Source organism: Carassius carassius, chromosome 30 (assembly GCF_963082965.1).
Source record: "Carassius carassius chromosome 30, fCarCar2.1, whole genome shotgun sequence".
Classification (NCBI taxonomy): Eukaryota; Metazoa; Chordata; class Actinopteri; order Cypriniformes; family Cyprinidae; genus Carassius; species Carassius carassius.
The window spans coordinates 21405967-21428075 of NC_081784.1; the positions used below are offsets into that span (position 1 = coordinate 21405967).

The 22109-nt window shown below is 36.6% G+C and overlaps 1 protein-coding gene across 1 annotated transcript; it reads left to right on the top strand.

The window, feature by feature from the left end:
• Positions 1-3402: 3402 nt before the first annotated feature.
• On the top strand, positions 3403-17918 carry LOC132110884 (poly(rC)-binding protein 3-like). The gene is made up of 14 exons (XM_059517942.1): positions 3403-3998; positions 5322-5410; positions 5999-6119; positions 6971-6994; positions 7164-7196; positions 7580-7696; positions 8662-8793; positions 10012-10140; positions 10484-10573; positions 11745-11786; positions 13141-13216; positions 14104-14156; positions 15732-15901; positions 17145-17918. Exons 3-14 carry the CDS (start codon positions 6036-6038, stop codon positions 17485-17487), a joined length of 1293 nt encoding a protein of 430 aa, XP_059373925.1. The 5' UTR covers positions 3403-3998; positions 5322-5410; positions 5999-6035; the 3' UTR covers positions 17488-17918.
• The last annotated feature ends 4191 nt before the right edge of the window (positions 17919-22109 follow it).

The following is a 22109-nucleotide window of genomic DNA, read 5'->3' on the forward strand; positions in this document are numbered from 1 at the left end:
TAGCAAAAGAGGCATTGGATGAGATGCGGAAGAAATAATCCTACTCACAATACATTACAATTACATTTAGTCATTTGGCAGACGCTTTTATCCAAAGCGACTTACAAATAAGGACAATGGAAGCAATCAAAATCAACAAAAGAGCAATGATACACAAGTGCTTTAACAAGTCTCAGTTAGCTTAACGCAGTACACATAGCAAGGGCTTTTAAATAATAAAATAAACAAAAAGAAAACAGATAGAATAGAAAAAGAATAGAGCAAGCTAGTGTTAGGTCTTTTTTTTAAAGAATAGAATTAGAATAGTGAGTGCTAAAGTTAGAGGTTCAAATAAAGATGGAAGAGATGTCTTGAAGACTGAGTTGGATTGAGTTGGGCAGGTGGGAAAATTTAATAAAAAAATCTGTAAAAGTGTGTGTTTGTGTTTGAGCTTTGTGTGACATGTATTCTTTTCAGCTCATTAAAAATTATTCTGGATTAATTGTAAAGGTTTGATAGAACTGTCTGGAAGACCTGCCAAGAGCGCATTTGCAATAGTCCAGCCTGGACAGAACAAGAGCTTAAACAAGGAGTTGTGCAGCATGTTCCAAAAGAAAGGGCCTGACCTTCTTGATGTTGAATAAATCAAATCTGCAGGATCGGACCGTTTTAGCAATGTGGTCTGAGAAAGTCAGCTGATCATCAATCATAACTCCAAGGTTTCTGGCAGTTTTTGAAGGAGTTATGGTTGATGTGCCTAACTAGACAGAGAAGAGAAACGGTCCAAGAACTTAGCCCTGAGACACCCCAGTAGTTAGATGTTGCGACTTGGACACCTCACCTCTCCAAGATACTTGGAAAGACCTATCTGATAGGTAAGACTCAAACCACTGAAGTGTGGTTCCTGAGATGCCCTTTGCCAGTAGTGTTGACAGGAGGATCTGGTGGTTAACTGTGTCAAAAGCAGTAGACAGATCAAGCAGGATAAGTACTGAAGATTTGGAATCCACTCTTGCTAGTTTTAGGACTTCAACAACTGAGAGCAAGGCAGTCTTGGTTGAATGTCCACTTCTGAAGCCAGATTGGTTGCTGTCAAGGAGGTTGTTCTGTGTGAAAAATGCAGAAACTTGGTTGAACACAGCTCGTTCAAGTGTTTTTGCAATGAAAGGAAGAAGGGAAACTGGCCTGTAGTTCTCTAAAAGAGATGGGTTGAGGGTGGGTTTCTTAAGTAGTGGAGTTATATGAACCTGTCTAAATGTTTAGGGAAAAAACACCAGTGTGGAGGGATATGTTAATGATGTGAGTGAGTGCAGGTACAACTGCAGGAGAAATGGCTTGAAGGAGATGAGATGGAATAGGATCAAGCGGGCAAGTAGTAGGATAATTAGAAAGGATGAGTTTGGAGATTTCTGCCTCAGAGAGTGAAGAGAAGGATGTGAATGAGTGTATGTTTGCTGGTGAGATGAGCTTGACTGATTGTGGTGTGGAATATTGTGCACTGATGTTTTTAATTTTATTAATGAAAAATGTGGCAAAGTCATCAGTTATTAGAGTTGATGCAGGAGGAGGACAAAGGAGCGAGGAAAATGTTTTAAAAAGCATACCATAATTTTGTTATGGTAGTATGTCCTTTTAGCAGTGGAGATATTAGCAGAGAAGGAAGAGAGGAGTGACTGATACACATTAAGGTCAGTAGTATTTTTAGATTTGCACCACATCCTTTCAGCAGCTCTGAGCTTAGAATGATGTTGGCGTAGAACATCAGATAACCAACAGGCAGAAGGGGTGTTACGGGCTGGTCTGGAAGACAAGGGGCAAACGGTGTCCAAACAAGATGTAAGAGTGGAGAAGAAAGTATCAGTAGCACTGTTAGCATCAATAGAGATTTAAGTAAAAAAAAAATGGATGAATCCCTTTAAATATATCATCTGATCGATGTCTTGAGGTGTGGTAACCGTAGTATAAGTGGAATAATTGACTGCAGACCGTTAAATTATTTCGTTATTTATGAAACGGATAGTCCAGGTCCTTTATTCTGATTGGTTGAGCCGCGTTTGAAGCTGTTGTAATTTACACTACCAACTACTGATCTTTTGTTGATTTTGATTGCTTCCATTGTCCTCATTTGTAAGTCACTTTGGACAAAAGTGTCTATGACTTAATGTAAATATATTCTATAAGTGCTACAAACATACACCTTTGTTTACTTCTGTGTGTTGCTCGGCAACCACTTTGAAACTACCTTGTTTGGTGGAAGAATACTGCTTTTATTTATATCACTACACTTATTTGCTCTGTTTTATTCTGTGAAACCTTATTACGTAGATGGAATAACCGTTTTATAAAAGCAACAAGTCCCGTGAAGCCATGGTTTACAGTGATTTTATAACAGCTAAGGGGGTAACAGCTAACGATACTGTTAGTTGTTAGAAATTCACTGTAAACCACTGCTTCTTGAGGCTTATTGCTTTATTATAATAATAACAGTTCTATTAGCAATTTTGGGATTTATATATATATATATATATATATATATATATATATGGATAGATAGAGTGCATTACCATTGTGAAAACAGTAATCACTGACTGTTTTAAAATGTTAGTACTATTTATGTTTTTTTTTTCTCCATTCTGTCACCGATGGAGTTTCGGTTCCTTGCCGCTGTCGCCTCTAGCTTGCTTAGTTGGGGACACTTCATCGACAGCGATATCGTTGACTTGATTGCAAATAAATGCACAGACACTATTTAACTGAACAGAGATGACATAACTGAATCCAATGATGAACTGCCTTTAACAATTATTTTTGCATTATTGACACTGTTTTCCTAATGAATGTTGTTCAGTTGCTTTGACGCAATGTATTTTGTTTAAAGCGCTATATAAATAAAGGTGACTTTGACTTTATGTATTTTTATGTTGTTTTATTCATATTTTGAAGTAGCTTATTATTTGTAGATTTTATTTTTGCTTTTTTATTGTGTTTTTGCTTTTTATTTATTTTTTTATAATTGTAATTTATTTTTAGTTTAGTAGTACTAATTTTAGTATTTCAGTACTTTAAAAACTTTTTTGAAGGTAGTTGCCATGGCTTTAGTTCATATCAACATTAGAACTTGTTCTTACACTATTTATTAACACATATGCAGGGAGGGAATGGCAATCCACAGAGACATTGTTCATTTCCATCCCAGACAGCAGGCAGCGATTAAATATGCCACTTCTGCTCCACTAATTCTATCACTTTGAAATTCTACTGCCCAGCACAGTGCATCTTTTTCTGTTAAAGGGCCACATTGTTTGCGCAGGACTTTGGCCTCATTTGCAGGAGTAGATGGGGGAGGGGAAACTGGCCAAAGAGACATTGTGTCTTTCTGTCCATAATGATGTGACACAGTCAATTTGGAGATGCTTATGTTGATTGGGGGTACCAGCAAAACATGTGGCATTTTCTTCTTCTTATGTGTCCTTCAAAATGTCATTATACATGCATGCATGTGACTCACCTAGGTCTTCTCTGCCAAAATGGACCATGTATTTCAAGATGAGTCTCACAGTTAGACAATTCTGTCTTACTTTTTTTTGTGAATATTTTGCCAGACCATGTCAACTTTGCAATTTCACCAAAGTATGGAAAACCTGTTGCCTTCTGTTCTTCTTGGGATTCCCTAATGCACCCGTTCCCGGGATGAAGGCGCAGTGGCGTCGACTACGTGAGTATTAAGAACTGAGAGAACCTCCGGGCTCACGTAGCCTGGGCTGAAGGCTTATCAGAGGCTAAGCCAGAGGGGGAAAAAACAGTAAAGCTAGTCTCCAACGACCAGAGGTACAGGCACAAGGCCATCTGTCCATTCTCTGAATACAACTGACAACAAAGGAGGGCAACTCCGCACTCAGGGAATCATACACACTCTGAAGCCTCAAACGTTAACTCATCCTGGACTGACCAAGCAAGAAGAGTTGAAGAAGAATTTAAGTGGCCTCTTTCACGCTGTCTCAACCTCCATCACTTCTCAGGTCAGTTTGCTAACTTCAACCCAAAGCTGCTCGTCACGCTCAGGGACTTCCAAAGCACAGAAACAAATAGGCGTATTAATGCTTTTCTGGCAGCAACAGTGCTCTTGTTTTATCTTTGACAAAACTGTTATATCTTTCAAATACAATATGCATATTATGTGACTGTATATACACTATATGACACTTTATATCCTTGTTTATACATTTACATATAATAATGCAGTATAACACTGTATCTAAACAAATATAATGTATAGCTAAATTACGTTAATAATAATAAATTATATATATATATATATATATATATATATATATATAAATATAATTTATAAATTATATTCATGTTTATCCATATCAAAGTCATATTCTAGTTCTGACGCTACATAGAGTAACACTTGTTTAAGTTGTTTATACATTTTCATTTAATTATAATAATGCAATATAACTAAATCTCAGCAAATATATTTTATAAATGTATTTAGGTATTTCTATACACATACCTATCTATAAATAAATAAAATAAATATAAATTATGTTGAGGTTAATACATATAAATGTCATGTTTAAAAAATAATGCTCTAGGTTTGGGCAGTAATATTACATATTATTATTGAATGGACCTATTTAATTATATACTTTCGGTAATATATCAAGAATTTGTTATTGTTGTTATTATTATTATTATTAAATTTAGTTTGAATAGTTAATTGCAGTGTATTGAATTCACAGTAGTGAGGACGAAGTCTTGACCATTAGGATTACGTATTTAAAACAGACTGATCATTTCTGAACTCTAGTCTGACACACCATTTACATGCCGCATCAACATTTCAACGGCAGTTGCATAAATTATTGATTCCTGATTCATAAACACATTTGACATTTGAAAAGCTGCGTGTGTGATATCTATATTCGGGCTTATTAGTGCTGTGCTATATGATGGCAGAATGCTTTCAGATGCCTGTTGACAAGCTTTGGAAGGACAGAAATGGGTCAAATGGGTTTTAGCATTATCCAAACAAATCCTGGCCTACAGGATTAGACAGGATGGCAGCAGTGTGTTTGATGCATTTACCTGATGAAAAAACACTGAACTAATAGCCACACAAAAGAACAGGCTTTTTACACCATTTGTTATTATTTCATATTAAGAATGCTGAATCCATAACTCATTGTGTAACTTAAGGAGTCTTGTTGATGATTAAAATTGAATTCTCTGTCTGTGAGAATGATTTAACAAATAACCCTTTTACTGGCTTTGATATTAAACAGAAGCAAAAAAACTAATTATAGATAGATATTTAACATTTGTTTCTCTTCTAGTCTATTTAAGGGGTTCACATCTCTTTAAGAAGTTCCTCTGCTGCTGGAGTGTCATGGAAAGAGGGACCACATTTCATTTAACAGCTAATGTAAGTCCTAACAAAGAGACCTAACAAATGAAAGCACTGGGACTCAATTAGAATAGATGTCTTCGTGTTCTCACTTAAATAAAGAAAATGCATTCATTTATTGCTCGTAGCCGCAGGGCCTCATTAGAGGAATATGAGGAATGGATGAGGCATTATTAAAAGGAAATTTAAGACAATCTCCTAACTCTCCCTCTGATCTAGCACTGCCTCATTTTTTAGTTTCGCTCATGAATGTGCTCTGTGATCTCATCTGGCTTAGAATCGATTTAGATGGCGATAAGCTCGGTTTTAAAGTGAGGAATGTGGGAACAGACGACTCTCTGATAAATTAATGGGCCTTGTTAGACATGGACACACACACGTCACTTGATCCAAAGGCCTGGAAAGACACTTGGAGGGAAATAACGCCCAACTTAATGTCAGAGCACAGCAACAGGTATCAGTAGCTAAACAGATTGAACACATTTATGTCTAAAAATGGTAATAGCAAGGAATTAAGAGGTTGGCAAGACTGAAATGTTTTCTCTCTGAAATTCATCTCATATCTCTCCTGACTGAACTGGTAAATTTGTCTGTTTGTGTGCACAGAGACAGTCTGTTTGAAGCATCTACACCCAAGAGAAGAATGAATATGAATGAGAAGGAGGGAGGAGTATGTGAGGGAGGGCTAAATGTCACCCTCACCATCCGCCTGCTAATGCATGGCAAGGTAAGACACATCCGGATCCTCACAGAGCTGTGCTTGTTTTGTTCTCAGCCTTGTTTTGCAAGTGCATCCAGTCAAGCGATGAAACCAGTACACGAGAAAGATTTATGAGTAGTGATCATTTTAGATTATAGATTGTCAGTATAACTGATTATAAAATGTTGTCTTTTAGAAAACATCATCAGAAATAGTATTGACAGCATACAGTGGTATATAGTTGTCTGGGTCTGAAATAATGTCACAGTCGTTCTGGTTATGGTATCTTATTGTCATTGTTGAAAACAGTTGTGCTGCTTTATATTTTTGTGCAAACCATAACAAAGTACCATTCAGTATTTGGGGGTTATAAAAAGGGTTGCACATATGTGCACTTTCCTGTACTTACAGTGTACATACATAAGAAAGTACTGGAAAATAATAACAGGGGTTAGGGTTAGGTTTAGAAGTAGATTCAGTGTTAGTATATAATTATTACCCAGTTTTTGTAATAACTATAACAAGTACACAGCATGCACATATGGAACAGGACTGTAAAATAACATGAAGTAAAGTAAACAAATAGATATTAGTACTTTTATTCAGGAAGGACACATTAATTTGATTAAATATGACAATAGAGACATTTATAATGTTACAAAAGATTGCTATTTAAAAAAAAATTCTAATTCAAATACATTTCTAATCATGAAATAATCCTGAAGAAATGTATTAGTTTCTATGAAAATATTAAGCAGCAAAACTGTTATCATTGTAATAAGAACATATTGACACTTGTCACTTTATGCTGTCAGTAATATATCTAATTTTGTCATCTCAAAGAAAACACTGATTTTGTCTGTTTTATGTGTTTCTAGGAAGTTGGAAGTATCATTGGGAAGGTAAACTATTCAGTATTATCCTGATAATTGCATTATTGAATTTAGCATACCATTGAGTCTTTATTCTTTGGCGTTCCTAAGCACTTCTTACTGTCTTTAAAAATCTTACAATCGAATTATAATGTACACTTTTTGATATAACTATGATTTTCCTCTTATTTTGATTTAGAAAGGAGAGACTGTCAAAAAAATGAGAGAGGAAGTAAGTGCTACACTGTTCTTGATCAAATAGGACTTTAATTTAATTATGAATATTAAAAGCTTATTTTATATTTCACATTGTAAGGTTTTTAACTTTTTTTTATGAACCACGGACCGTTGCCTTGATATTATATGCAGTGCATATTATTAATTCTGACAAGCTTTGTAAAGATGAAACTCATTTGGGTGGCCACAGGTATATCAAAAACTAGACAGCAGAAAACAGCCCGGAAACATTTTCAGTTTGAGCAAAATCATCTTATTATCTGCATGATCAGTTCAGTGGTATTTAACTGGCAGAGGGTGCAAATGTAAGCCTAGAGGAGAGACTGATCAATTAAACATAATGCAGCACAAAAACTCTGCTTTTCTCTGTGGATTTAGAGTGGAGCCCGCATTAACATATCGGACGGTTCCAGTCCAGAGCGCATTGTCACCATTACTGGATCGTCTGAAGTCATCTTCAAAGCCTTCGCCATGATCGCAGAGAAATTTGAGGAGGTGGGTAGGAATTCCCAGTAATAAGCGATTCATGTTATGGGTGATATGATGCATTTTAGTACACTACAAAAATATTAATGTGGATTTACATGGCAATTATTTGCCATACTTTCACATTAATTTGACGATTTATTACTGTTACATTATTACTGAATACAGTGAATCCACAGTGAACAGGAGCAGGAAATGGGTGATATAAAAGTGGTATGCTATTGAATCACAATTGTCTGTGTCTGCAGTACAGTGATCTTGTATATTTAGACGTTAACTGTAATAGTGTGACGACCACAGTAATATGCCTGCATTGCATCCATAAATTATGTGGTTGCATTTTTTGCTGCTTGTTGTTTTTGTTTTTTGTTTTTTTTTTGGCTACTTATTAATTTTAATTATGTTTATTTTTTAATATTATACTTTTTAACTATTAGAGATAATGGGTTTTATATGCAGAGAGATCATACTAAGCATACTAATACTTAAAAGACAACAACAACTTATATCAGCACAATAGTATTGATAAACCCTCCTTCCTTAACTGTTCATTAATATTTCTATTAGTTACAATGTTGATATGTATAGTGAAGTTTGAGTAAATAGTCAATCACCTGCTTTATTTTCTCTATGTTGCACAGTGCAACAAACTGTGTTCTGTAAAACAACACCATAACACCGGCTATTAATTAAATGAATTAAAAGTAAATTAGGTCCCAGCCAAAGGAAATCCTAATGGTGACTTAACAACTATTGACAACTGTTAACACTTTGTTATTTTATTATTATATTTATTTAGTTTAACATTTTTTATTACCTTGACAGTATTTTATTTCATTTCGAAAACTGTCAACTTGTGTTCTTGCAACAGTTTTTTTTTCCCCTTATAAACTTGTTTTTATTTTAAAAAATGACACATTGACTTGACACAAGCCGAAGTGAGCTTATTTCTGATGCATATGCATCTCTTTCAGGATATCCTGGCATCCATGATCAACAGCACCGTGACAAGCAGGCCTCCTGTGACACTGCGTCTCGTCTTCCCCGCCAGTCAGTGCGGTTCACTCATTGGCAAAGGAGGCTCGAAGATCAAAGAGATCAGAGAGGTAGATGTTCTAGGTAGAAGTTTAATTGTTGGCAGATGCGCAGGGTTTGTAATGCAGGTCACAGCGGCTCCCAGATGATGCACGGAATGATCCGTTAAACAATTAGTTTCCGTTGCCTCAGCGGCAGGCAGAAACACTTAACATCAGCATGATTGATTGTCCTCATCAAGTTAGATCTTTTTATTCCTGAGCACAGGGGGCCGCTCGATTCATGCTAAATCCACACGTTATGAGACGGCTGCAACCCTGAGCTGTAATTTCCTAAACTCTTGAACTCACTCACTTTTCCTCAAACGTATCTATTCATGGCCTTCGTTGATGGAAAACACTGCAATTCATCTCAAAAGTGAAACCATTCATTTTCATTTAGCTGTTGAAATTGACACGAGGACAGTGACTTTTGCTGGAAGGCTTTGTTTTTTATGTGGCTGGTGGATCACATTGAATAAATATAGCTGTCCTCGGCGCTGAGGGCTGTGAGGGGTGAACTGGCTGCTTTTATTCCCAGTTGCTATGAATGTCTAGGACAGGACAGCCCACCAAGGCCTAAATAGACTAATATTTATATACAGTATCCAAATAGCTTGACCTAAATAACTGGCCAGATGAGAACAATGTCAGTTCTAGACATGAGAATAGTAATGCTGTAATACCAAAAGTGACTGTATGGCACACTTTTTTTGCTATTCACTTGGAAAGAAATCAGAATTTGTAATCTTACAAACTCCTCAGGGCTGAGATGGAAAACTTTTTAAAATTTCGATCAATTATCAATTATCTATTTATGTTTTAATTAGTGCTTGTATTGCAGTTGTGTTAATATGTGTGATACGGACGTTGTAAGTTAAAATGCTATTTATTAAACAAATTTAAAATTCAAACATGAAAAAGTTTCTCTGAAGAACTGTTCAAAATTTTTTTAAGAATGTAGGTAAGATTATGAAATATAACTTTTATAAATATAATAAATATAACTGATTTTACATTTTATGTCCGCACATTTATTTAATTGGTGAGTAGCTCTTTAATAAGCAGGATAATCTACAGTCATTCGCTCATTATTGCAAAATAAATCCAGGCAGACAGGGTGACCAGGAATGCAGATGTGGAGTGACCTTCTCCTTTTAAATGTCACTACAGAAAGAAATATGAATGATGTCATTTGTGGCTTTTCTAATTATCCAGCATGTGTTGACTTAAAGTGTTGCTGTGTGTCAGAGCACAGGTGCCCAGGTCCAGGTGGCAGGAGATCTACTGCCTGACTCGACTGAGAGAGCTGTGACCATCTCAGGCACCCCTCACGCCATCACACAATGTGTGAAACACATCTGCACCGTCATGCTGGAGGTCTGTGAGAGAGCGTCTGCTTTTTACTTGAAGATCGGTGCGATTATGCACGATTTCCCTTATGCGTAAAATGTTATTTCAAGTGGAGAACAATTTTCAGGTCTATTTCACCTTCACACTTCATTTGAATGCACTTTCAGCGCATGGACTACATCTTAAATGTTCTTGTTTGCTTCATTAGTAACCAGCATCCGACCTTGGATGCCTTTGTTTTGCAGGATTTTCCCTGGCCCGCATTAACTTTAGGCTTTGAACAGTAAAATCCAGTGAGGCTTAACAGAGTTCTAGATGCATACTGCCTAAATGCCTTTGCTTTTGTCCTGTGCTTGTCTCCCTCATTTAGTCGCCACCTAAAGGAGCCACTATTCCGTACCGACCCAAACCCACCGCCGGCGCCAGCCACACAGTGTTGTCACAACCTCATGCTGCGTCAGTGAGTACTCCATCTATCTCTTAATGTAGAAACCGTACAATCGAAACATCCCTTCATGAGCATTAACGATTCCATAGTTCCCTGCAGTCCCAGTGGGACGCTCAGAGTGTGGATATTTACGCTAATGATTAGACTGAGATCAGCTGGTGGAATAAATCTCACCCCCAGATCCAATCAGTAATACGGTCACCAATGGGGCCACTGGACCATGCCAAGTGCATGCAGATCAGACTAGCTTTGAATCACTAATTTAGATCTGTAGGTGTTTGAATTGGAAAGATTATAACTAATCATAAATACAGCTGTATAAAGCTGGACTAAACAATTTGTTCATTAGTATTCCATTCTATTCTGTTGTTCATATCTTGTTGAGCCTTTATTTTTGACCTCTCCTCTTGGTATGCTGTCAAAAGGGCTTCTGTTGCTCATTTGACTGATCATGATGACATTTAGTTTGACTAAGGTGAGAAATGCAAAGGCTAGTTGTCCATATAATGAAAAATCATGACAACTGGTCTCTGGAAGATTAAAATGCGAAGAAACAGTTTAGTTCTGTATTTGTTGCCATGTTTGACGATAGCATGTGATGTTCATGTAATGCCCCCTTGTGGTTATATTAAAAAGAGCTTAACATCTTTCAGTCATAATTCCACATTGCAGTATTAATTATGTTAATAACAAAGTAGTCTCAAGTAGACAGATTTTGACTTGTGATGTAAAGTCTGGTCCACTTTGCAGCTCATTCTGGTCAAGAGACACTTACCAATGGTTTATCATGAATAAAGCGGCCAACCACTGTTTGTTTTGTTTTATGTATTATTTAGGGGTGAGTTTATATGAAATAATTTTTTTCATATAAACTACTACTGACTGCCAACTAATAACTAACTCAGAAATATGGCACAGAAATCTCGCCAAATACAGAAACCTGATGAGCAAAATGTACTAATTATTTCACACAGCAAAATAGTTTTGATTTATGGAACAACTACTAGATGATTTGAAGCCACTAACCATTTCTTCTTCACAAGTGTTTATATTATCAATCTGGTACACTATTTTATTTGATACAGTCCCGTTAACCCCAACTGATTTGCACTGCATTTGAGCTATCTGCTTTGAGCTTTTAACGTGGCTTTGTACCAACCTAAACGTGTTATCTGTTCCACAGGCATTTGCTATTCAAGGACAGTTTGCCATTCCAACCCAAGACGTGAGTGTCTGTCGCACAGGCTGATCAGTATCATTCACAGCACACTACAGTCCCCCGGCCACATCCCACCCCTTACACAACCACAATTCTCCCACTGCATTCCTAACACACACCACTATCTCTGATATGGTCTCTGCCTACAACCGCTTCTTTAATATCTAATATCACTAACACTTGTTAGTTCGTAGTTATTTAATATCCCTGGTTCAAACACAAGTAAACAATATTCGTTAACTGAACCATTCACATATCATTGCTATAAATATAAAGGTTTAAAGGCAGCACTGTATTGACAGATCCCTAAATATTACGGTTAGGTTTTTTTTAAATCTTAAACCTATGTAGTAAACTTCTGAAATTAATAACACCATACAGACTACATTCTGTGGAAGCCAGAATAAAAAATCCAAGTAATTGTGGGATAAAGTTGAAGTAGATAACATTTGTCAAATACTGTATATACATACATATATAAAATTGAGATTGCTAGTCAATGTGAGATAAACAGAGAAGTCGCAGGTATGGAAAACAAGTTGCAATTGTGAGATATTTAGTCCCATTGCAAGATAAAGTCACAATATGACATATAAAGTAAAATTGCAGTTGCAGGATTTAAAGCTGATGTGAAATAAACTGTAAAGCTGAAAAACAAAGCCACAATTGTGATATATAGCCAAATTGTGGGATTTGGTCACATTATGACATTATGACACATTAAAATCAACGAGAGATATCACAGGTATGAAAAACTGTTGCAGTTGCGAGATTTAAAGTAAATGGAAAACATACAGTAAAGTCATAGTTATGAAAAACAAAGTTTCACTTGCGAGATTTAAAGTCACAATGAAGTCACAGGTATAAAATATATAAGTGATGGAAGGTTCAGTATTAAAATTACAACCAAATGTGATGATGTAATCATAATATTTGCATACTGTACCAATTTTGTTGTGCTCGGTCTTCTTTCTTACATCAGTTTTCATTCTGAATTGTGATTGGTCTTGCATGTAACACATGTAACACTGCATTGTCACATACTGTACAGACAGCTGGCAGAAAAACCAGACGTGTGTCGTGACAACTGCTTCATTTCACATACAAACACACCTCAAACTTGAACAAGATTCTTTTCCCGCCTCTCAAGCAATTAAATTCCCCTAAGGAAATGCAAATCTAGTTTGTTGATCACATATTTGGTTATTTGGGAGAAGTGGACGGTAAGTCCGAAGGGGGACCTGATAACTAATCAAATTCTGAGACTTGATATGGGTGCCGTTCTGTCTGTAGATGTGAGTGTCCTCTGAAATAATTCCATTTTGATTGGCTAGTTCTAACCTCCTTCCTGCCCCCGCAGTTGACCAAGCTTCACCAGTTGGCTATGCAGCATATCCCCTTTACCTCCCTTGGGCAGAGCAACCCCACCTTCCCTGGTACGTACCCAGAGCTCCCCAGGGAAGTCTGTCTCTCCCTTTGTCTGTCTCTCTGCCTGTCTTTCTCTCGATCTGTCTCTTTCCCTCTCCACTCTTTCATCTGTCATGTCTGACCACCTCTGTCTCATGCGTTCACCACCGCATGTTCTACTTTTCACCTCTGAAGAAAATGAGGGCGAAGCCATTTTTGTGGTAAGGTAATAAATATCATAACACTGCCAACATAATGCTGCACATGCCGTGCCATGATACAACCACAAACCGGTCCTGATAGCTCCAGATAGTCTGCGTTCGGATGCCAGCCGCTGACGGCTCCATTGAGATGTTGTAGAAATCTCCAAATGTGTCATGTCACCATAACAACAGCATCATGACGGCTATGTGTCACCCCTTTCTCTCCTTATATGTGAAGTCATCACGAAGGCTTTCACTTGTTTAATATTCTTCCCACTCTCATATCCTCCACAAAACCCCTAACCTGTTCAAACCGGCAGCGTTTTCCTAAGCAAACCTGAAGCCCACTCTCACAGCAGCCCACATTTATCATGACAAACAGATTCCGCACATTGCAAGTGCCAGCCCATAATTATTACCATGGAAATAGGGAGTTGAAGAAAGACAGCCTCTCCACAGACGTTGCCGATAATGTGTGCTATTTGGAAATGCATTTATGGGTGTTTTTGGATCTCAGGCAGCCATGAATTAAATAGGAATTCATTCATGACTCACCCGCTGTAGCAGCCGTAATGCTTTCATACACTGTGTAATTTTAATGTGATATTTTTCGATTTAATTTGAGCAGTCTCAGCGGCAGTGTAGCAATGTCAGAAAGTTGTTGTATTTTTTCAGCTGTCGAGTTGTGCTTACCTTCCCATTTCCCTGCTTAGGTCTGGAGGCCTCCTTTGCGACCACTTCTCATGAGCTGAGCATACCTAATGATGTAAGTTACAGTATATTATATTTCCTACACATAAAATAATACAGTTAACTTGAGGCTAAATGTTTGTGGCAGTTCGTGTTAAATTAGATGCTGGTACTGCTGTGTACACTGGCCCCAAAAAGTATATGGACATTTAAGGTGAAGTGAAAGTGACGTGACATTCAGCCAAGTATGGTGACCCATACTCAGAATTTGTGCTCTGCATTTAACCCATCCGAAATGCACACACACAGAGCAGTGAACACACACACACACACACACTGTGAGCACGCACTCGGAGCAGTGGGCAGCCATTTATGCTGCGGCGCCCGGGGAGCAGTTGGGGGTTCGATGCCTTGCTCAAGGGCACCTAAGTCATGGTATTGAAGGTGTAGAGAGAACTGTACATGCACTCCCCCCACCCACAATTCCTGCCAGCCCGGGACTCGAACTCACAACCTTTCGATTGGGAGTCCGACTCTCTAACCATTAGGCCACGACTTCCCAGGTCATGTTTAAACTTTATGAATGTCATTACATTAGATCAAGTGAAAATTAATAATAAGTTAGAATGACAAATTATGCTAGCATAACCTATTCTAAGACACTTTTAAGGGTACACTATTCTTCAAAAGGATGGCATTGAATATATTTTTCAAGTCTCTTATGTTCACCAAGGCTGCATTTATCTGATATGGAAATACAACAAAACTGTAATATTGTGAAATATTTTTACAATTTTAAATAACTGTTTATAATATATTTAAAAATATAATTTATTCCAGTGATGCGAAGCTGAATTTTCAGCATCATTACTCTAGTTTTCAGTTTCACATGATAAAAGAATTGCATTTATTTGAAATAGACATTTTTGTAACAATGTACGGTATAAGTCTATACTGTCACTTTTGTCAATTTAATGCATCCTTGCTGAATGTAAGAATCCTTGCTCATGCACAGCCGACAGAAAACAAGATAGACACTGACTCTCAATTTGTGGCACTGAAACAGCATTTTATTTACAAAGAACCAAAGGTTCATCAGACAAAAATGTTACTATATTTACTTGCTTGTGTAGTCATTGTAACATAAAAATGGTCTGAGATGTGAATCCTTCCGAAGATCATCCAACACCAAACAATTAGATATTCATTCATTTCAGTTCAGTTTGTTTTCCAAATATTTTAGATTTTTATTTAATTCCATTTTATACAATGTTTTTAAACCAATATTTTTTATTTTATTGTACTAGAATATTCAATGTGAAATGTTTTTGCTTGTCACATCATACTTTGAAATGCATGCCAATTGGCTTGATATTTTGTATTTATTCCAATGACATTCATACAGTTGTAGGTGTATCTTTTAGTAATTCAAGTTTTTATGATTTGCCATAATTACACTGACACATTATTACACTGATCATGGATTAAAGTAATCTGTTATTCTGCACTCACTTGTAGAATCTATTTAGTAAAATTCCAGGCATGCCATACAGTAGAGAAGAACAGCTTCCATGCCCTAGAGGTTCACTCTCAGCCTCCTTAGACTTTTAATGTCCAAATGTTGTTTGCCCCTCACCCGTCTGTCTCTCAGCTCATAGGCTGCATCATTGGCAGACAGGGCAGTAAGATCAATGAGATTCGCCAGATGTCTGGTGCCCAGATCAAAATAGCCGGGGCCACAGACGGTTCGGCAGTGCGCCACGTCACCATCACAGGCTCCCCAGCCAACATCAGCGTGGCTCAGTACCTCATCAGTGCGAGGTAAGACCTTTCTGCTCACATTTTGAAGAAAAGTTCAGCCAAAAATGAAATTCTGTCATCATTTACTCAACCTCATGTTATTCCAAACCCGTATGATGTTTTTATTTTCTGTGGAAATTAAATGGAGAATTTTTGAAGAATGTTCATGCAGCGCTTTTCCATACAATTCCACACGGTTCATAGTGGTCACATGAGTCAAACTCCAAAAGAGACAATTTATAAAAGCAGTATAAAACTAGCCCATATGCACTACAGTACTGTACAGTAATATATATATATATATATATATATATATATATAGGTGAATACTTTTATTTTTCCAAGGACACTACAAATTGATCAAAAGTAACAGTAAAGACCGTTACAGAGAAGAAAATAAAACAGTCAGGGTTTCCACAAAACGCACCACATTCAGAAGCACCATAACTGATATTAAAATGAAATGTTTCTTGAGCAGCAAGTCAGCATATTAGAATGATTTCTGAAGGATCATGTGACAGTGAAGACTGGAGTTATGATGCTGAAGATACTGATTTGCATAACAGGAACAAATTCAAACAGAAAACATTTTAAGTTGAAATAATATTTCACAAAATTACTGTTTTTACTATAGATTAATCCGTAGTGAGCATTTTTCGCTGTTTCAAAAAATCTGGTCTTTTCTAGCCATATGACAGTTTTTTGTTAATAATAGGCCAAAATTGAAAACATATTTACATTTAATTACATTTAATTAGTTCTGACCAAAGCATTAATATAAGATTAATGATTGAATATACATCAAACCTATTTTGTATTTAAGAGCTATATTTGATCTGTTTCTATTTTGGAATATTGTGCAAGTTGGGTAAGAGCAGCCAGTACATTCAAAAAATATTCCTTCTTACACAGAAAAAAGAGTCATGAGTGCGAATAAACATGTTGAAAAAACTTTTTATTTTTGGATGAACCATCCACAATCTGTTTTTACGTAATGGTGTAATACGTAGGAATTAGACAGCAGTCATATAGTCAGTCTCATCTCACCCATTAGGCACTGCTTTATTAATTCTCATCCAGGCATGTTAAACCCTTATTATTATTCCTTCTTGTAACACATAACATTCCCTAAATTGATTATTCTTTTCTCTATTTCTCTCACCCCCTCCCATGTCACTCTCTCTCCTCTTCTGTGCCGCTGTAACCCCTCTATTAACCCCACACGCCCCTCCTGGTTTGCGTGCATCTGAATGTGTGTTTGCAGTTTAGAGATGGCTAAACTGAGCATCCAGGCAGCGTCGTCCTCCTCTTCCAGCACACCTATCGACCTCGGCCTGGGCTTCTCCCAGTCCACCCCCTCCACCTCTTCCATGACCGTCCTGGCTGCTCCCCCCTCTGCTATTAATGTCCACTCCCCCTCGTCCATCCCCAGCGCCCACTATGCATTGCCTGTTTCCAGCCTGCTTGGCATGAAAACCGTCCCCCTGCTGGCAATGCACACAGCCACCTCTGCAGGCTTTCCAGCTGGCTTCACACCCTACACCACAAAGATCCCCACCTCGTCCAGCATCAAAAAATCAGAGCGGCAGAAGTTTGCCCCGTACTGAGCGGCCGTGGTCTTTAAACTCATCAGTTATGTTGTATTTGTTTATTGTTCATTCAAGAATATTAAGTAGATTGAAAGTGCCCCCCCCCCCCCCCGCCCCTATTTTTTTATGTTTCTGTGCAATATTTCACAAGCAAGGAATTGTGAGTGCATGACAAGATTAATCGCTCCTTAAACTGTTTTCATTTTGTGTGGCGTTTCATCTGGAAGTGTTTGAGATATCCATCCCATATAATTTATTTGACACTGAACCTGTTTTTTTTTTTTAAGAAAAGCCAAAGCCAGCACGAACTTGATTTATTGGTACTATGCAGCTCACAGTGCTGTGTGTGTGTTTTATAAATCTTGGAGTGATGTTTAATGTGCTGATTAGAATGGCTGTCATCATTGTTATTGTATCACAGTTCAATATAAAAAGTCATTTAAAAGAGAGTGTGATTCTCTGCCTCTCATACTGATGTAGTTATTCAGACTTTGACCTACTTTAATAATATAACATCATATCAGAATCATTTTAATTAATACTGCAGAGACACAAAGGCACATCAAGGTACCAGGGTGCCAGAGCTGGGGACCACCAGGAAAATTGTCCTGGGCCCGGTGATAAGGGGTCCTTCTAAGGCCCTTTTAATGGATGGATACCATGGATAACATGCCAATAACTTTGAGAGTGACCCTCATACAAAAATATATGTAGTATCTCTATATTATCATGTATTAAAACCTATTTATACTGTGTGAAAAAGAAAAAATAAGTGTGATATTATACTATTTCCAAAATTCAATAATTGACTTTTATATTATCACTGTTAACAGCAAGAATATCTGGAAATATTTACTTTATATTAGGATCACACTGAATCTTTTTTAAACTACTCTAGTATTGTTAGATGTATAAGGTATATACCTGAGAAACAATTTCAAATGTATGTGTATAGTGATTTTCACAATCAATATTGTTATAACTCCAAATAAAAATATTTGTATAACATCATAAGTTAATGTCATTCAAAAATTGGGGATCAGTCATTTATTATTTTTTATTTATTTATTTTTAGCAAAAGTGACAGTAAAGACATTTATATTGTTACAATAGATTCTATTTCAAATAAATACTGTTCTTTTGAACTTTCTGTTCCTGAAAGAATCCTGAAAAACTGTTTAATGTATTAAAAAAAACAAAAATGCAGCCCAACTGTTCTCAACATTGATAATAGTAGGATCATGAGACACTGAATACAAAATACTGGTTTAAAAAATATTTAATTAGAAAACGTTTTTTTTTTTTTATATATATACATTGTAAAACTATTTTGCAATACACTTTACAACTGTATTTCTGATCAAATAAATGCAGATTTGGCAAGCAGTAAAAAATGCATACAAGAAAAAAACTTTATGAGTTTTATATCTTTTTTTTCTGTCTAATTTCCTCATTTCCAGCCTGTGGGGGTCCCAGGACACCAGCCTGAAAAGCTCTAGTAGAGCCAACACTTTGTGTTTTTAAAATGTTATTTTGTTCTCTCAGCTAAGATATCTGATGACACTATGAAACTGTGACACAGCAGACCCATGCTTCTCATGCCCAGCAGGGCTAAGTATCAGAAATATAACTGCTTTTAACAATAACTTGATCTGTTCTTCTGTATCTGATTGTGTGTTTTCCTCCTAGGCTGTCCTCAGTGATAGCAAGTCTGAGGCCACTGTAGTGCAACATTTACAGCTTTTATCATTAATCTGTGATTGGATTACTCTAAAGCCACAGTGGACTCTTATGGATGCAAGAACTCCTGGCTACATGATGAAAATGGTTTTCCAACTTGAAAACCATACTGTATATTAAATAGATGCACTGTAACTGTAGTTTTTTTAAATGTGTCAACCATTCAATGTGTTTGTTTTTAGATCACTTTTTGAAATTCTGTACACATTTTGCGGTTAATGTATGACAAATCAATAAATGTAGAATTTAAAAGAGTTTTTTTTTATTAAACAACAGCTTTTTATTAGTACACAGACTTTCTAGTTCAATTTTACATATAAAGTCCGGATACTGACATGTTCAGTATTTATAAATGCATTGCATTTATAAACCTTTAATGAAATTAAACATTCACTGTTTCATTTCATTTCAGTGCCTGACCTGTTGTGATTGAAGTTAAAAGGTAAAAAGCAAAGAGTTTTCATGCAGCGCCAGATGCATATCTGCTTCTTTGAGTCTTTCAATAATACATGTGCTTAAAACAGGGTTATTTTGGTTAACGTAAGCTGGTCTCTAAGAACCAGAAAGCACACCAGGGAAAGCAGATTTTATTTCTATTTGTTGTAGAGAGCTTATTTTGTCCTTCTTATTCATCATTTGTTTCAGATGGACGTTTGCTGTTTTGTAAATGTCATCAGTACGTCACTAGTTTACTGGAGAACAGACACAGTGAATGGCTGAATGCTATTCATCTCAGTCAGACACAAACATAACATTCCCATGGGATCTGTGGATACAGCTCTAACAAACAGTGCATCAAAGCCACTCATTTTCATGCATTCTGCATCCACATTCATATAAAACAGCATGTTTTCTCATGACTCGTCATGTGCGCTAATAATTTCCCCATAGACTTATGAATGCATTAGGACATAAGCTTTACCCTTATCATAGATGTTTCACGACAGCCTTCTTTCTAGGGTCCTCTGACTCCCCTAGAAAGAAAGAAAGAAAGAAAGAAAGAAAGAAAGAAAGAAAGAAAGAAAGAAAGAAAGAAAAAGGCCTCCATGAATATTTATAGTTTGTCTGCAGAAATGTTCACGGAGACATCAGTTGGTTCTAGACAATAAACTTTGTCTGGCAAAAATCAGAATCAACTTTTCATCCCCCTTGTTTTAGAAACTACATTTTCACAGATACTGCTGGGACAGGTTTCCCTGCAGGTTGCTCAATCATGCATGTGGCCTGAGTGAACCATTACCACACTGTCACTCAATGCATGAAGTCCTTGTCCTGTTCTCAGGGAGCAGAGGCGCCGTTCAACATTAATAAAATAACTTCTGCTTTTAGAAAAACACTCTCACACATTTGCCAAGCCTTGAGAAATTGTCCTTAAACCTGTCTGCTGGAGGATCTGAATCAGGTTGTGTAAGAGTAAGGCTGGACTGGATCAATTGTTAATGGGCATGGAAATGTAGTGTCTTCTTTATGGAGGGGTTCATGGTGCCAGCAGCTTGTGCTCTGCTGTGAAATGTACTGTTGTGGACATCTATCCTTTCCCCTTTGTTAATGTTAAATTAATGATTTTCCCCTCTCACCCCGTCAAAAAAAATGATGATGGAAAAGGCTTCGACCGACACTGAATAATCAATTATATTAATGCAGGGCTGTGCTGGATATGAAGAGCATTTCTTTAAATGGACATCATCATCTGGCCTCAAGCACCTCTGTCGTTCTGTGTGTATGTGTGAGTGAGTGTGTACAAAACTGTCCCCAGAAGTTGGTTAAATGTGACAGCGTCCTTTCGAGGACATCTGGGGACATTCCCATTTGGAAATTTTTTTTTTTTTTAAGAATCCTATGAATGTAAAAAGGTTTTTTGTTGGGTTTAGGGTTAGTTTATGGTTGTAGTTTGTGGTAACTCTTGTATGTTCTCTTTTAGAAACGTGTGTGTGTGTGTGTGCTTAGCTAGTTTGGAGAAAACATTGTGCCCTGAAGTTAGATACACTACGGTTCAGATGTTTGGGGTCAGTGAAATGTTTTTGAAAAAAATTCTCTTAAAGTCACTAAGGCTGCATTTATTTTATCAAGATTACAGTTAAAACAAACATTTTGTGAAATAATATTAGTTTAAAATACGTTTTTTTTAATATATATAGTAAAATGTAATTTATTCCTGTGATCAAAGCTGAATTGTCAGCATCATTACTCCAGTCACATGATCCTTCAGGAATCAGTCTAATATGATGATTTGCTGCTCAAGAAACATTTCTTATTATTATCAGTGTTGAAATCAGCTGTACTGCTTTTTATTTTTGTGAAAACTGTGATACTGTAAAAAAAAAATTCCGGACCGCTTTGATGAAAAGAAAAGGAATAATTTATTTGAAATAATATTTTTTATAACATTATACATTTCCGTACTGTCGCATTTGATCAATTTATTGCATCTTGCTAAATAAACCACATTAAAAACGTAATGACCCTAAACTTTTGAATGTAAGTGAAAAATAATTCAGAAATAAAATAATTGTAAATAATATCAATAACATATGTTCTTTATTATTTTAAATATATTTTTCTTTTATAGGTTGGTCTGCAGTCATTGTAATCAGATTCATACAGAAACAGAAATCTCACCATGTTGAGAACTTACAATTTGAATATCAGCTTTAAATCATAAAGTTTTAAATCAACTTATGAGGATTAGGGGTGTAGAGTTATGATAAAGGTTTAACATATATCCTCACCCTAATAAAACTCAAGTGTGTGTCTGTTCCGATTTCACTGTTCATAACTGAAAAAGTCACATCACACTGCAACAGCAAATACAAATACAAATGGTGGCGGAAAAGTTCAGCCCCATGTGCATTTCCATCCATGCACACTAAAAATGTCATCATCGCACATTTTAAGACAGG